At 34.1% G+C, this 15,022-nt stretch overlaps 2 protein-coding genes across 3 annotated transcripts in view; one reads left to right on the forward strand and one right to left on the reverse strand.

Annotated features, from left to right (window-relative positions):
- The window catches only part of LOC140674644 (thyrotroph embryonic factor), a 65,013-nt gene that overhangs the window by 48,180 nt on the left and 1,811 nt on the right, over positions 1-15,022 (reverse strand). The window lies entirely within an intron of this gene.
- LOC140674653 (uncharacterized) lies at positions 4,999-7,005 on the forward strand. The gene is made up of 2 exons (XM_072908370.1): positions 4,999-5,656; positions 6,391-7,005. The coding sequence occupies exons 1-2, from the start codon at positions 5,406-5,408 to the stop codon at positions 6,896-6,898; spliced, it is 759 nt and encodes a 252-aa protein (XP_072764471.1). The 5' UTR covers positions 4,999-5,405; the 3' UTR covers positions 6,899-7,005.

Consider the following 15,022-nt stretch of genomic DNA (forward strand, 5'->3'; position numbering starts at 1 on the left):
AGAAGAATATGAAATAGAAAATACTTCTCGGCTAATAAGACTCGATATTGCGACGGAAATGTCATGTAAAATTCATGCAAAGAATCGGGACAAATGCAGCATAATATCAAAGATTTCCGTTCTTTGTTTCGCTCCGTAATAATTGCGCAACTGTGTCTAAAATGATAGCCAGCAGCTATCAAGACAGAGAACAATCTTTTCTCTCCCTCTCTCGCCCCTCCTTTCATCCCCTTTCGCCTCACGGAGAAATCTTTTTTCACGTTCGCTTCACATTTAACGATCCCCCTGCCTTGTCGCGCCACCCGCGAATCTACCCTCAGCAGAAATCCCGTCGCAATAGCTGCCGCCGACTCACGTGTTGCGCCACGTGAATCGCGCTACATCAAATAGCGCACGTTTCCGATACACCTCTCCGATAGTCTCTCCGCGCTGCATCTCTTTCGAGATACAAAAGACTTGGAGGTCACGTGCCATTTATATCGCATTTCCAATTTTCAAGAATCAGAGAGATACTTTGTTCTCTCGTAAAAATAGCGTTTTAGCGCGACGGAAAAACTCGAGAGTTTATATATATATATATATACCGTCGCGAAATTACACGAGGCGCGTTGATTACGCGAAAGCGCGCGCACGGTAATCTGAGCGGGCGCGCCTATAGAAATATCCGTGTCCGGCTCGACAGCGTCGAAGGTCGCGTTGCATCGCAAGCGTAACGTGGTAATTAGCTTTTAATCGACACGTGGAAACAATTATTTCTCGGGATGAATGTAAACGTAATAAAAGTGATATACCGACGAGATCAAAAATACCGATTTAATCCGTTAGACAATTCCTCGTACGCGATGGAAAAGTATTATATATATATATATATATATATATATATATATATATATATATATATATATATATATATATATGTATATACATATATATAAAATCGAGATATCTCTTTAGTGTATGGGTGAAAAATAGATAAATAAATAAATAAACGCGGTAAAGAGTTTAGGGTTAATTAAAATTAATTATCAAAATTGTTCTTTACATCTGGACAAATAGCTTCAGCTCGTTTACTTGAATCCATTTTTTTATGATTAATTGCGACTTGCGATGGAAAAGAAAAATTCTCGCTCACGCGCGAATTAGTATAGAGCTATAGAAATGCGTGAACAAAGTTCGCGCGATTTGAGTGTGAAAAGGAGATTTCTAGTTCCGCGAAGCGTTAAAGACTGGGAGACTGACGATCTTAGGTGTATGTATACGTCGTACCAAACGAATCGTGAAGCTGCGCGCGCGCCTTTCGCTTCCGGTTCAGCGATCTCTCCACATTCGTTAAGCCACGTTCTCGGTGTTCCCGGTTCCCGGCCGAGTCGGCCGAGTCGGCCCGACATTTATGCGGCCGAGGCACTTTCGCTCGGCCTGTCGGCTCGTCTCGATATTACAGATTCATCCTTACAACGATAATATAAGTATCTCGTAAGAGAGGCGCGCGATGATTACGCTCTAAATCCTCGCATTCTCGCATTCTAGCCTTGTATTAACAATCCCACGGAGGGGACAATCGAGCATTTTCAGAATTTCTAAAACGAGAGAAAGTATGTATATATATATTAATCATATCCGGCGATACATTCGCAGGTCACGTGTACAGATAATACGCTTTTATCGATATTCATTACCTTTATCAATATCGTTCTCGAGGCCCTTTCTATTATTCATTAGCACTTGCAAAGTTGACGTAACATTTTGAAGACATCAGAGACATTAAGCGATTTAAAAAGACATCTCGCTTAGGATATGATTGCTCTGAGAATGTAATTTTTTTTTATCTTCTAAAGACTTTGTTCCGTGATCATTATTGTCGCAAAAATCCTTAGAGATGGAGGAAGTGACGGTACGATTATGGTAAAGGTTTTTGCCTGTCCACAGACGTTACATTGTTATTCGTGATCTTCGCTCCGAAACAGTGTTTACAAAGTGTACGGTAATCAGAAATTCATGGCTTCCTTCTTTCCATTCATAGGCGGCGCAATCATTTTTTTCCTCGCAAAGCTGATTATTCAATAAGTTCTCCTTGACCATCCCGATTGTTCCCCGTGCATATTCTCGCGTGCTGCAAGGTCGAAAATGCTAACAATGGACGCACATTAATAGCGCGTACATATATGTATGTGTACCATGTGCCATGTAAAAAAATATTCTTCATATCATATTAAGACACTGTCACTCTCACTGTCGCTATTTTGGGGAATTTGTATCTTTTAGGAATAGCGTTTGCTCGATTAGTATTATTCTTCGGTGAAATACAATCGTAGAATTTATTGTTCAATTTTATTGCCATTAATTAAATATATATACATTGCAATTTTATATTTTATTTAAAGTAAATTTTATTATAAGTAAATTCAAGTAAATTATAAATAATAAAAGTGAATATATAATATAATATAAATAGTGTAAAAACGATAATAATTCTACTAGCTAGTTTCCATTGCTATCGAGCACATAACATTGATGTACCGGCAGTAATCATCATTTGTTCAGGAACGTGTATGTGTGTCGCGTGTGACAAACGCGAAGTAACATTAGTGGTCTGCAATACGTTTGTATGTGCGATTCGCGTATCCGGTGCCCTTGCACACCCGCAGGTGAATGCTTTGAAGACGCACGTATATCGTCCCGTAGAAATTTATTAATAACTATCAGACATTTTTTTCTTCTCTTCTTTTGTACACAATGAAACGCGTGTCGAGAAAAATTAATAATTGTCGCAATATTTCATCGGCTATTTCTCATACTTGCCAGATTTAAGTATAGACATTTAATTTTTACTATCGATAGAACGTAACATAGAAAAAAATTGCACGATGAAGCTATCAGATTCAGATATTGACGATTTCTGTGTTATCATTGCGAGCATAGTATCAATGTTGGATCTTTCGACGAAACCAATTTCCTCGAAGCCGTACTAGATGCCAGTACGGGTCTACGGCTGATTCGTGCTGCACTCTATAGGAACTTGCGCTAACATTATTCAATAAAAGGTATTTCCATAATAGAATTAATTTTTTTTTTAAATACATTATATAGAAAAAATCAAAAACTATTAAAATTATAAAACTACTGAGAAAAAAATATGTATAGATACGTATATACATATAAAATGCTCAGCATTCCCATACTTGCATTCTCATACTTGCTTTGAAATATATGAATCTTTGGAATATTAAAGTTGTCTTTAACATAAATCCCAAAACATCAAATAATAATTTTAAATAACATTTTAATAGCAACTTTAATAAGAACCTTTTTAAATAAAATAAAAAAAATTTTAATTTCCGACCAATTTATCCAGCTACTTTTGAAGGAAAATAATTAAAAAATATATTGCTTATTATAAGATTATATCTTAAGACTTGTCTTTGTAAAAAAATCAATAACTGAAAGAAAGTGCGATATAAGAGTATGAGACATTCTAAATAAATAGTGCAAACATCAATAAACGCATGCTTGAAGCGATATGTATTTATTCCTTTCCGGTCGCCAATGACATATACATATAATGATAAGTTAATCAGTCTTTGATAATCTCATTGAAGTACTTGAAAAACCAATCGATCATTTTTTAATAGATCTTGATCACATTTGCAACATAAGTAAATCTAATAAAACGTATTCATTCGCCATTGCTCATAGTTGCAATACCATCGATAAAACGATAATTCGCGCCATTCCGTGATAAGACAAACGTACCTTTACGTACCTCCTCACGTTAGATGCTTTTATAAAAGAATTAATTGGAAATTTAAACGTGTGCTTTTTCTCCGATTGTACGAACCTACGAGATCCATGTACGCATAAACTTGATGCAAATAAATTTACCGAAGAATGTATTCCTAAAATAAAAATACACGTCTCTGTTGCGTCGATTATACTTGGAGCAGAGCACAATAATCTAGTATATCAAGTTGTATAATCGAGTTGAATATAATTTTCACATAAAAAATAATGTAACTTGTAGTGTTTCGTTTTGATAATTCAAACAGCCGAGGCAGAGGGAGAACTATATTTACAAAGGTATAAGAAGAGAATTCCAAACTGTCACAGCACAAAGGTCTGACATGCTTCCCTGGTGCCATTTTATGCTGTTTTATTTCTGTTCGAGATAGCGGCAAAAAAAGAGCGAGGGAAGAGGAGAACGAATACAGCTCGCTACAAATAGACATTTTAATCTATAAAGTATTGTCTTTCCTGAAATATAATAGTAGCTTTATGTTGCTAAATATAAATCAAAATTTTGAATCAAATTTTTAGCAATACCGATTTGGTACGAAATCTTCCTCTCTCTTTTTTCTTTTATATTAGAAAAACTCGTTTCACTCGCGTGTCTAAAAATTCGTAAAAATTTACAAACTTGATAATTTTCAAAGAAACATAGAAATCGAAAGAATAGTCAAAAAATAATGTATAAAATCATATAAAATAATAGTATAATATAAAATAGTATTTTATAAAAATTAGTAGTTATAAATATATAAATACAAGTTTTTTTTTCTTGTTATTTTCACAGATTGTAAATATGATTTAAGTGTGCAGATTGATCAACTTATAAGAGATTAATATCGTAACTTATTCGCCTCGGCGAGGAGTTTGTCACATGTACTTTGATTGTCTGATTATACCAGATAGCTCAGAACGAAGTTCAAGGGAAACCGGTAAAAGCTGTATGGTAATTATTGAATATTAAACTCGAAACTTGCGCGATTTTTCTTGAAAGCAAAAATGTTTCCGCTATTCATAATAGCATTTCAGAATATTTTTAGAACAGAGTTAGTGTCCATTACAATATGTAATATGGTTATGACTCACTTATTTATTGCATCTTAAATTTTCGTAGTTATAGCGAGTTCGATATTTTCGATTCAAAAAATCGATAAAACAATGACATTATGATCGCGTAGTCACGAGAACGACGATCATTTTCCTTGGATACTAGTTTGTTGAAATCAATGAAAAATTCGCGTGCTGAATTAATAGTGTCAATAAAAAAAAAATGCAAGAGATATAAAATGATTTAGTATCGTTAACATTCTAATATTTTATTACGACATCTATATCTGATGGATCGCGACACGTGTTCTTGGAAAGGAAGCATAATCAAATATATTTCTACCATATTTCTCTCAACGCAGGTAAAAATATCTACATTCTATTTAAATAGATCTAAGATGTTATTAAGTCTTTACGTAGCGGGATCTCTAGATCTCGATAAATCCTTAGAATTTCAGAATTTCAAATTTTCAGTAAAATTAATATCGATCTTAAATGATAGGATTTATTTATAAATCCTATATGTTTTTAATGATTGATTGTAACGACGTTGATAATGAAACAAATTATCAGAGGAAATGATGACAGATGCAGAGTATACAGAATATTTGCTAAAATCATTAGTAGAGATGCCTGCCAAGCGGACTCCAAAGGTCGAGGCACTGGTTGTAAACGCTATACGTAGACTGCAAGATGTGCAAGGTTCGACGTCACGGGAAATTAGTAACTATATTTCCCAGGAGTACGATGTTCCTAGAAAGGAAATCAGACGGCAGGTTCAACTCGCGTTACAACGCGGTTTATCCTACGGAATCCTGCAACGGTCCAGGTGGTACGAGTCCGAGTCGATATATTAATCGCCGACTTCATTAACAAACTTTTTATTTCACGAGTAATTTTTGCACGATAAACACAACGTATTTAAAGATATTTATATCGTAAACATTTAGTGATAAATAATATCAGTTGGAATCGTTAAAATCAGTACTTGAAATTTATTTTGGAAACGTTATATATTTTGATTATACTCGAAAATTGTGGTCAATTAAGAGAGAGACATTAAATCTCGCGTAATATATATTGCATGATATTAAACATGTTCCTTTTTTCTACACACAAAAAAGCTCGCTTATCAATGTGCCAATGATAAAGCCGCTGGGTCAAAAATAAAGCGCAATAGATTAAGTCACGATTGCATGGGAGATACGTGACCCACTTTGTAAAAAAATATTTTGATCGCATTGCACACACGGTGCTCTCACTTGATCAAATAACTGCTGTGTCATACGATGGTGTAACGTAATGTAGCATACGTCGATAATACTTTTAATGTAATCGTTGAGAAGACTAAATTTAACTTTCAAATGTCGAGTAATTAAACAAAACACCAGAATTCTATCGTTTATAAATTATTTCTCAATATATACTTTATCTATAATCTATAGTTTTTATGACAAGAGTTGCAGAATGCTAAATGCCAAGACACACGACTGTAATAATTCATAATTTATGCCAAGATATTGATTATTATTATATACCGATATATTTCACTGACATTCTTAGCGGATACTATTCGTACAATCGCGATTGCTTCGGACAGTTATCATCGGGGGATGGAACAGGGGATGGGGTGATGGAACCTTGTCCGAGTCAACCTTGGCGATTCGGCATACGTGAGAAAAGGAGAAAGAAAAGAGAGAGAAGAAGGAGAGCGAGAGAAGCGAGAGAAAAACGAGCAAGAGAGAAACGAAGAAAAGAGAGACTAAAAAGAGAACGGTCCGGAAGGATGAGAGGCAGAAGACGTCGAAGGAGAAGAGTCAATAGAAGAAAACCTAGTAGAAGAAGACCCAGTAGAAGAAGAAGGGCAGGAAGAAGAAGAAGAAGAACCGGAACAAGAAGAAGAAGAAGCGGAGCAAGAACTAGAACGCGTGCAGACGAGATAGAAATGAAGGCGATGGGGTCGGAACCGAAGGGAAATGACGCTTCCAAAAGCGAAACATCCGTATCTGAACATTCGATTAAAGCCTGTTTGCAAGAGCCTCAGTCTTCAAATACGTCCGGTGATATCTAGAGATCCAAAAAAAGGGGAGGGTAAAGTTTTTTTTTTTTTCTAGATAAATGAAAATATATGAAAGTCGTATACCATCAGTGAGCGAGTTATTCGTTCGTTTATTCATATTTTTACACGCAAGGTATTCATACTCTATTGAGTCTTACAGATATATAAATTTAAATTACAATGTCCAGAATAGCATTTTATACTGTTGCAGGTCTACACAAATTTTGAGATCTCACGTATTTATACATATTCTTTTACTTTAATGTCTTGTATATTCTATATTATTATAATTAATATGGTTTTATATAATATATTTGTAATTCATTCTTAATTTTTTGTACTTTCGTAACGAAATGTGTTACGAGTAAAAAAAAAGGGCAATTTTTTGAGGTGAGAGAAACAGAAACAGATTAATCGAAATTACGCTGCTTGTCACTTGGTATTGAAACTCGAGCCCCCTGAGAAATGACGCAGGGGTCCGTAACGCTTGTCGACAGACCTGAACACGGCCTTGTCGGCTAATGATAGTCGTGCTAATGACGAGTCTGCACACGCATATATACGCGCGCACCGCGTGACTATTTCGCCTAGCAACTCTAGGACTAGACGCAAGATGTATCGTGACGGTGTTTCGCATTGCCAGCTGTGAATGATAAGTGTGTGTTACGTATCCAACACGTACGCACATCTCGAACGATAGTATTTTAGGGACAAAGTTTTTCGACTATTTTCAACGAAAAATCAATCTTTCCCCTTTTCCGAAAATAATAGTTATTTTCTGAAGTCGGCTATTTAAATTAGATTGTAAACAAGTCTATGCGAGTTCTTTCCATGCGATTAATAATTTTAAATACGATCACATTTTATATCTGATACAAACAAAATTGAATATTCAATATATATATATATATATATTTAACTTTAAATTTTGATTTAATATTTAATATTTTGATTTATATATTTGAATTCGAACCATCTCATCTATCGCATGTCACGTGTCAAACACGTGTTACAGGAATGAAATTGTCAAACGTTTCACGATTATCATATCGATTTATTATGCGTACTCGTTCAAGGGAACTTGCGTTCAGTGAACTTGCGTTCAAACGATAGAGCTACCGAAAGATGATTATCTATAAACATTACATTTATATGCACTATTGGACAATTATGTAAAATTAATAAGACAATCTTTGAAGTTGATTTCTAGCTTGTCGTATACTTGTCGCAGCTTTGACACGGAAGCCATATCTGAGGCTTCGCATTCCAATGCATAATTATGTGATTTATACAATTATATTAATCTCTTTTCTCCGTATATTATTGACTGATTGACCAACTGACTAACAGACGATGACTAATGCAGAGAATGCTCTTGCAAATGATGGATAATAGTTGCATTAATAAATTACGTTTGCAGCAGCTAATGATCGTCTACCGTTAGTACTGAATATTTTACATGAAATATTATTATTAACAACTATTATTATTAATATTTAATAACGAATCACATTAAATTATTGCAATATGAATAACCGGTCTCTTTTTTACATGTTATAATATGCGAATGTGGCAAAATAACTTACTCGGAAAGATTTCTCGAAAAATAAGCGTGAAAAAGAACGATCACGTATTATTTTCCGGTATAATGATGATAAAATAGCCTGTACTGTGTAACGAGAGAACGTTTTATCACGAGACTAATCATGTATTGTCGTCACACTCCTCGTGCCAACGTTAATTAAGCATTTACACTTGTGCTTCGACAAGTGGCTGAACAGGCAAGAGGAGGGATCCGAAAACCAGTTAATTTTGGTTGCATTAATTTTCGACGCCACGTAGAAAGTATAGTAAACAATGTTTTTGTATATTTATAGCATCGAAATAAAATTGAAATGATTTATGTCGTTGGAAAAGTCGGGTGTCCACAACAGCGTTTGCTTGTTTGTCGATCTAATGGTGCAGATCGTCCCTTCGTTTTTCCTTCAAAGAAGCATTGAAAAGGAAGCCGAATAGAGAAAGAGAGAGAAAGAGAGGGAGAGGGAGAGGGAGAGGGAGAGAGAGAGAGAGAGAGAGAGAGAGAGAGAGAGAGAGAGAGAGAGAGAGAGAGAGAGAGAGAGAGAGAGAGAGAAAGAAAGAGATGCGGAAAAAGAGAGAGACTCGTCGTCGTTTCGCCGCGAAACCGAAAATACTCATGTCGGCCGGTATGTTGAAACCTGGCATAAGTTTTGGCGGGTTGCCAGAGGAGCGGTACTCGCTTGGAGGCCACGCCAGGCCACGAACGATCGGCCTCGACAGCTCAAATCTTTAGTTAAAGGTAAATCGCTTCTACAAAAATCGCACATCGATCGAGTAACATTAACTGCGGTATATTAATCGATATTTATTATTTTTGTGTTTTTTTTTGCAATTAAAAAAACAAAAATTCAACAAATTCGACGAATACGCTCGCAATAATTTCTTATCGCTATACTTCAAAGTCGTATCTTCAACGTACAAGTTTACCTGTTGACTATATATATAAAGCGATAGTCGTGTCTAAATTAATACTCTTTGAAACTGGAACATTACATTTCCAACTGATAAGTTTATTGTTCCGCGAACAATTTCCTAGTAAGATAAATCTTAGCTTACTCATGTAAATCTGCGAAAAAAACTAGATAATAAAATAAGAATTTATCGTTTCTTATTATTTATTAAATTCCTGTGAAACATGCAGTCGATATGCGTCGAAATATATAATCTCTTCGCAAATCTTCTCTACTATGTCAACATTCGAAAAAGTTCACGGATGAGTACCTACCTCGACGAGAATCGAGCAACACGTGCTAACGAGCAAAATCGCGCGGTGCTAAACGTTTCTTGAGAGAGACTCGCGGATATCGCGAGAGACCTTGAAACAGTTAGAGATGTACGAGACGCAAAAAATAATCTCTCCAATTGGTCTGCGGCTAATAATAACGAAATATAAGATATAATTTTGAGAATCATTATCTTTGATCATTAAAGTGTCGTTAACGCTTTCAACGTGTCTTTGCAAAAAAATTGTTAGATTTAAGAAAATAGGCAGGAAGTCAATTTGCGAAAATGGATTCTCAAGATATCAGGTACATCTCGATATATAACAAAGCGTGGTCAATAAACTTTTTACTTTATTTTTTTAGAAAATTATTATATATTTAGAATTAAATTATTTACTTTTTTAATAGAGATTTAAAATAAATAAAATAATAATAGGAAAAACGAAAATACTTACACAATTAATTTTCAATTTTTTTGAACGGAATATGAATTTATAATTTAATAAAATAGATTTCTATCCATTTATTTCAATTCAACAAGTTATTTACGAGACGCTATCGCGATCGTAGAAATCGTCATCGAAGACGGGAGAAACAGGGTAATTAACCTTTACCTTGGTATGTTGTATGATCTACGAATGACTTAGAACGGCATCGAAAACCGGCAGTTGTTGGTGAATGGCAGGTGTTGGAGCCAACTTAAAACGATCAAGCTGCTATCTAATGCACCATAAAGTTGGCACTATTGTGACTATTATGTGACTATTATTTCATTCGAAGAATAATACCGAGATAATGTATTGTTTTTCGTTTTGTTACATTTTTCGATTTTAATAAAGCCGAAATGATCTCGTACTGCAAATCGACTAGTTAGCTTGGACAAAACATGAAATTTATTGTTATGCAAACAGTAATAATCTCTTGTATACAGGATTGTTATCAGATATAAAAGTCTTATTTATAAATTGTTAAAAACACCTATTTATAGCAAGAAATATATTAAACGGTAATTATATATATATATATATATTTTATTGTTTAATATATATAATATATTTAATATACATATATGTATGAAGGATATACATATATCAGGGAATGTATCGACTCGCGGAAATTAATTAAAATACAGTTGGCACAAAGTACAAATTAAATCGATGCAATTATTTCCTCAGCTGTGAGGCACGCGAAGCGGCTCCACTATGCCGGGCCATATTCGAGTTGTCGGTACTCTTTTCTGATCTTCCAGTCTATCCGTCAAACGGATTGACGTGTGTACGGTCCTGGCACGCCAAAAATAATCGTTCAACATATTGTGAAAGAGCACGAGCCACGGTAGAGATCAGAACGTAATGCCGTTGCTAAGCTTTCGACGCGATTCATCTGTCGATAATTATCCGAAAGTGAAGAAATACACTTGACGAATATATAAAGTCCCTTTCCATTATCGACCCGTGGCTTTCTTAATGAGTGATATTAACACAAACCTGCATTTCGCGTGTGAGACTCATTTAAAGAATTGTCCTTGAAATGATGATTTATAACCGTGACATATTATAGTTGTCAAATTGTTAAAGTCCGTCTGATGGAATGTGGAACTATTTATTCGGCTGTTAGACCATAAGAATAGAAGCGGTTCAACATTTACCATGTGTCTTCTTTTTATTTTACATACGACAAGGTTTTTAAAATAAAAAAATGTGTTGAAAATTTCAAGGAAGAAAAATAAGAGAAATTGTTTTAACAAGAAATGATTGACAGTTTCTAAAATAAATTATGAGATTCTTAATGGTTTAGAGGAAGACAGATTATATAATATAATATATATATATATATATATATATATATATATATATATAGTGACACGTATGTGCTGAATATAATTTTTCTGGTCGTTTTATGGTGTGTGTGTGTGTGTGTGTTAAGTATAGGTGGTCTCGAAAATAGACAGCTAAGGTAAATGAAAGTTATATCGGAGGTTGTATTATTTTATAGGCATATATTTTCATTGAAAACATTTTATTATAAAGTTTGCGGATTTATCTTTTGAGAGATAGAAACAACAGTTATAATTATTATATACATTATTATATAAACTTATTAAAATAATGATAATAGTTTAAGATTAAGCTTTGCTCACAATATAGAATAATGGCAAGCTACTTATTTACCTCGTATACCTTATAGACAATGCGTGCGTAAATCTGTGGTTTATTACGCGATTCTAGACAATAAGAAAGCGACATAAGTATATTGATCGTAAGAAAGTGAATGAAAAATGAAACGGCGCTTAACACGCGCGACTTAGCGGCGTCTACTCGTCGACAATCGTAGGGTCACTAACGATGACGTTCACGACAATGACCATAAGTGACATCGATCACTTACTGACGCACAGAGTTGGATCAAACAGTACGCCAATCTTTTATTCGAGCTAAGAAATAAATAGAAGAAAATTTTCTTCTTTTTCATTCTTCATTCTCACAATCACCCTCTGTACGTAAAACAATAATAATTGTATATTTTAGAATAAAAATATTTTACATTTTAATAGATCGCAACAAACAAATAAGAAATAAATAGACATTATTAACACGTAGGACGTGAAGACAAGATCTTGAAATAAATATAAAGAGAGAATCAATTAGACTCCAATTAATTTTAATTAATGTCTATGGTTCTTAATTGACAAACGTGTTTGTGAAGCGCGCGTTTTATACAAGCTTGCTAGTAGTAGAAAAGACAGGTCAAATTAAAAAACAAATAGCAAGAAGGAAGGAAGCATAAAACCGTTGCAAACAGTCGAAAGATAGATAAACAGAGGTATGCCATTATACGGCGTTATTGGCCGAATTGGAAAGTCTGGGGCCTCCCTGGCTCTTTGCCCTTCTACTATTACTCTCGTTTATATCCCTCCTATTGATCGACATAAATATACGAGGTGCAGTTTGCCTCGTCCCTTCGGGAGCTCCCGGTGCGTCTTGTTTCATGTTTCCGCATAATGTTACATCGACCAGCTATGATTTAATCTTAAATCATGAGCATTGGGATCCATTAAATCTCTGAACTCACACATATTAACACACTATATCAAATGAGTTCTCTAAATGTAGGCCACGATTAGAGGCTTCATTGCCTGCGTGAGTGTCTTATAGTCGAGGGGAGGGGAATCTGAACTACATATATATATATATAATCAATCGTACATATATATAGTAATCTCTATATATATAAATTTATAATTCATATATGTAATGTAATTTCAAAATATTTTACTGAATAAAAATCGGCAATCTTTCTTTCTCTTTTTATATATGTGCACACTTGCATGTGATAAAGAAAGATTGTCGATTTTATTTAGTATATGATATTTTTGGATTGTTTACTTACGATTGATTTTTTATTATTATATTCATGGACTATGTATATAATGAGAGTATAAATTGCTCATGGATCAGAATATCAGCGCAAGATACTCGTGTGACGTGAAAAAAAAAAAAAAAAAAAAAAAAAAGTAATGTGGTAAGATATGTTAAAAAAAATTACTGCATTCTTATGCCGCGATATTCACTGTCACAATATAAGTAGCTATAAATACTTAATGCCGCGTTATACCAAAAATAAATAAACTCTTTCTCACTACAAACCGTCTGCATGTAGATAAATAAATGTAAGAGATTTAGTTCTTACAACGCTGCAGTATCAAAGAGTAATGCGAAGCGTTGCTTTTGTGATATATCATGCTTGTGTTTGCAGCTACATAGTATCTTTTTATCAAGAAGATATCGCGACAACGACGAGGACGCATTTTTCCCCCAAACTTGAGCGCGTAGCAACGAACAGAGTGTCAATTGAATTCGAGGCCGAATTATTCTAGCAAGGAAAATTTATTTCTGCACCGAAAGTTTTGCATATATTTCTCAAATAATATAAAAAGTAATAAATCGAGATTAAAAATTAAACTAACAAATCATGCATATCGGTCGGATTCTGTATAACGCGTTGATTGTAAAATAAAAAATAGCATTACGTTTTCGTTCATTTCGAGATGAGATGGGAGCCTACTTTAGATAATCGTATTTTGCACAATCGAAAAAGCAGTTCAAACGGACTTTGTAATCTACCTGATGAAAAAGTATAATTGTGTACGTATCTATTTATATCCCTGAGCAGAGTAGACTCGGAGTAAAAATTTCAAAAAATCTCCCTCACGCGCATGCATCCACGTTTGATACTAATTGTTTAATCTGCATTGCATTAATAATACGATTCGGTGAGAGGTAGTGAATTGGGGACGGTTTCCTGAGTCAACGTAACGAGTTACTTCCCATTCGGCTATGTAACTAGTTTCGTGTATCGCTCGTAATGAAACGAGTTGCATTGCAAAAATTACATCATCCGATTGCAATTTACATCACAAACGGTACACTGTTTCCTGGAAAATTTGCGTTCATAATTAGCCGGAAAAAATTGATGAATTAAGAGGAATTAACTATACAATGTTACTTTTTGTAGTGTAACTTTGCAAAATGTATTTTTGCGTTGATATACGAACGTTTCTTTCTCCCGCTTTCTATGTAAAATGCAGAGAGAGAGAGAGAGAGAGAGAGAGAGAGAGAGAGAGAGAGAGAGAGAGAGAGAGAGAGAGAAAGAGAGAGAATATCTATTACATGATGATAAATAAAATAAAAAGTACAGTAATTGTAATTGAAATAACACATTTAATTGATAATTTTAACGTTAATTTGACATTTATCTTTTTCTTTAAATCGTAAAACAAAATAAAGGAATTGATGATTATTAAATGAAGTTAAGTAAAAATATCATTCAGAACAAGTTGACAGAAATATATCTTGTACGGAGGAATCAAATTTCTCCGAATCTCCGAATTGTAAATAAAAAATTATTAAGTATCTTTCGGATTTATAACTAAACTTCCTGATGAATTAACAATTTTATATCAATCACAAACGAAAAACGAAAAATCCTAATTAATTACTTTTACAATAATGAAACAAAATAAATATCACGATAGTCAACATTTTGTATGTCAAATGTAAAATAATTCACTCTAAAATACCTCTACTCTACTTTGATTAAAGAAAAGAATGTTGCATTTGTTAGAAAGATCAAAATAAAGAGGGAAGAATGAAAGGCGGAGGATGCAAAATATTTAGAAATCAATTCCTAATATCAACGATTAAATGTTTACAAGTTTGTAGCATAAATTATCATTGATTACTCTCGAGTCCATTATTTCATCTCCCTTCGTAAAAGATGTTAAAACACTATCACATGGCTTCTCTTCGATCTTCTCAGCCATGTCGTGTAAGAT

This window comes from Anoplolepis gracilipes, chromosome 16, assembly GCF_047496725.1.
Source record: "Anoplolepis gracilipes chromosome 16, ASM4749672v1, whole genome shotgun sequence".
Taxonomy (NCBI): domain Eukaryota; kingdom Metazoa; phylum Arthropoda; class Insecta; order Hymenoptera; family Formicidae; genus Anoplolepis; species Anoplolepis gracilipes.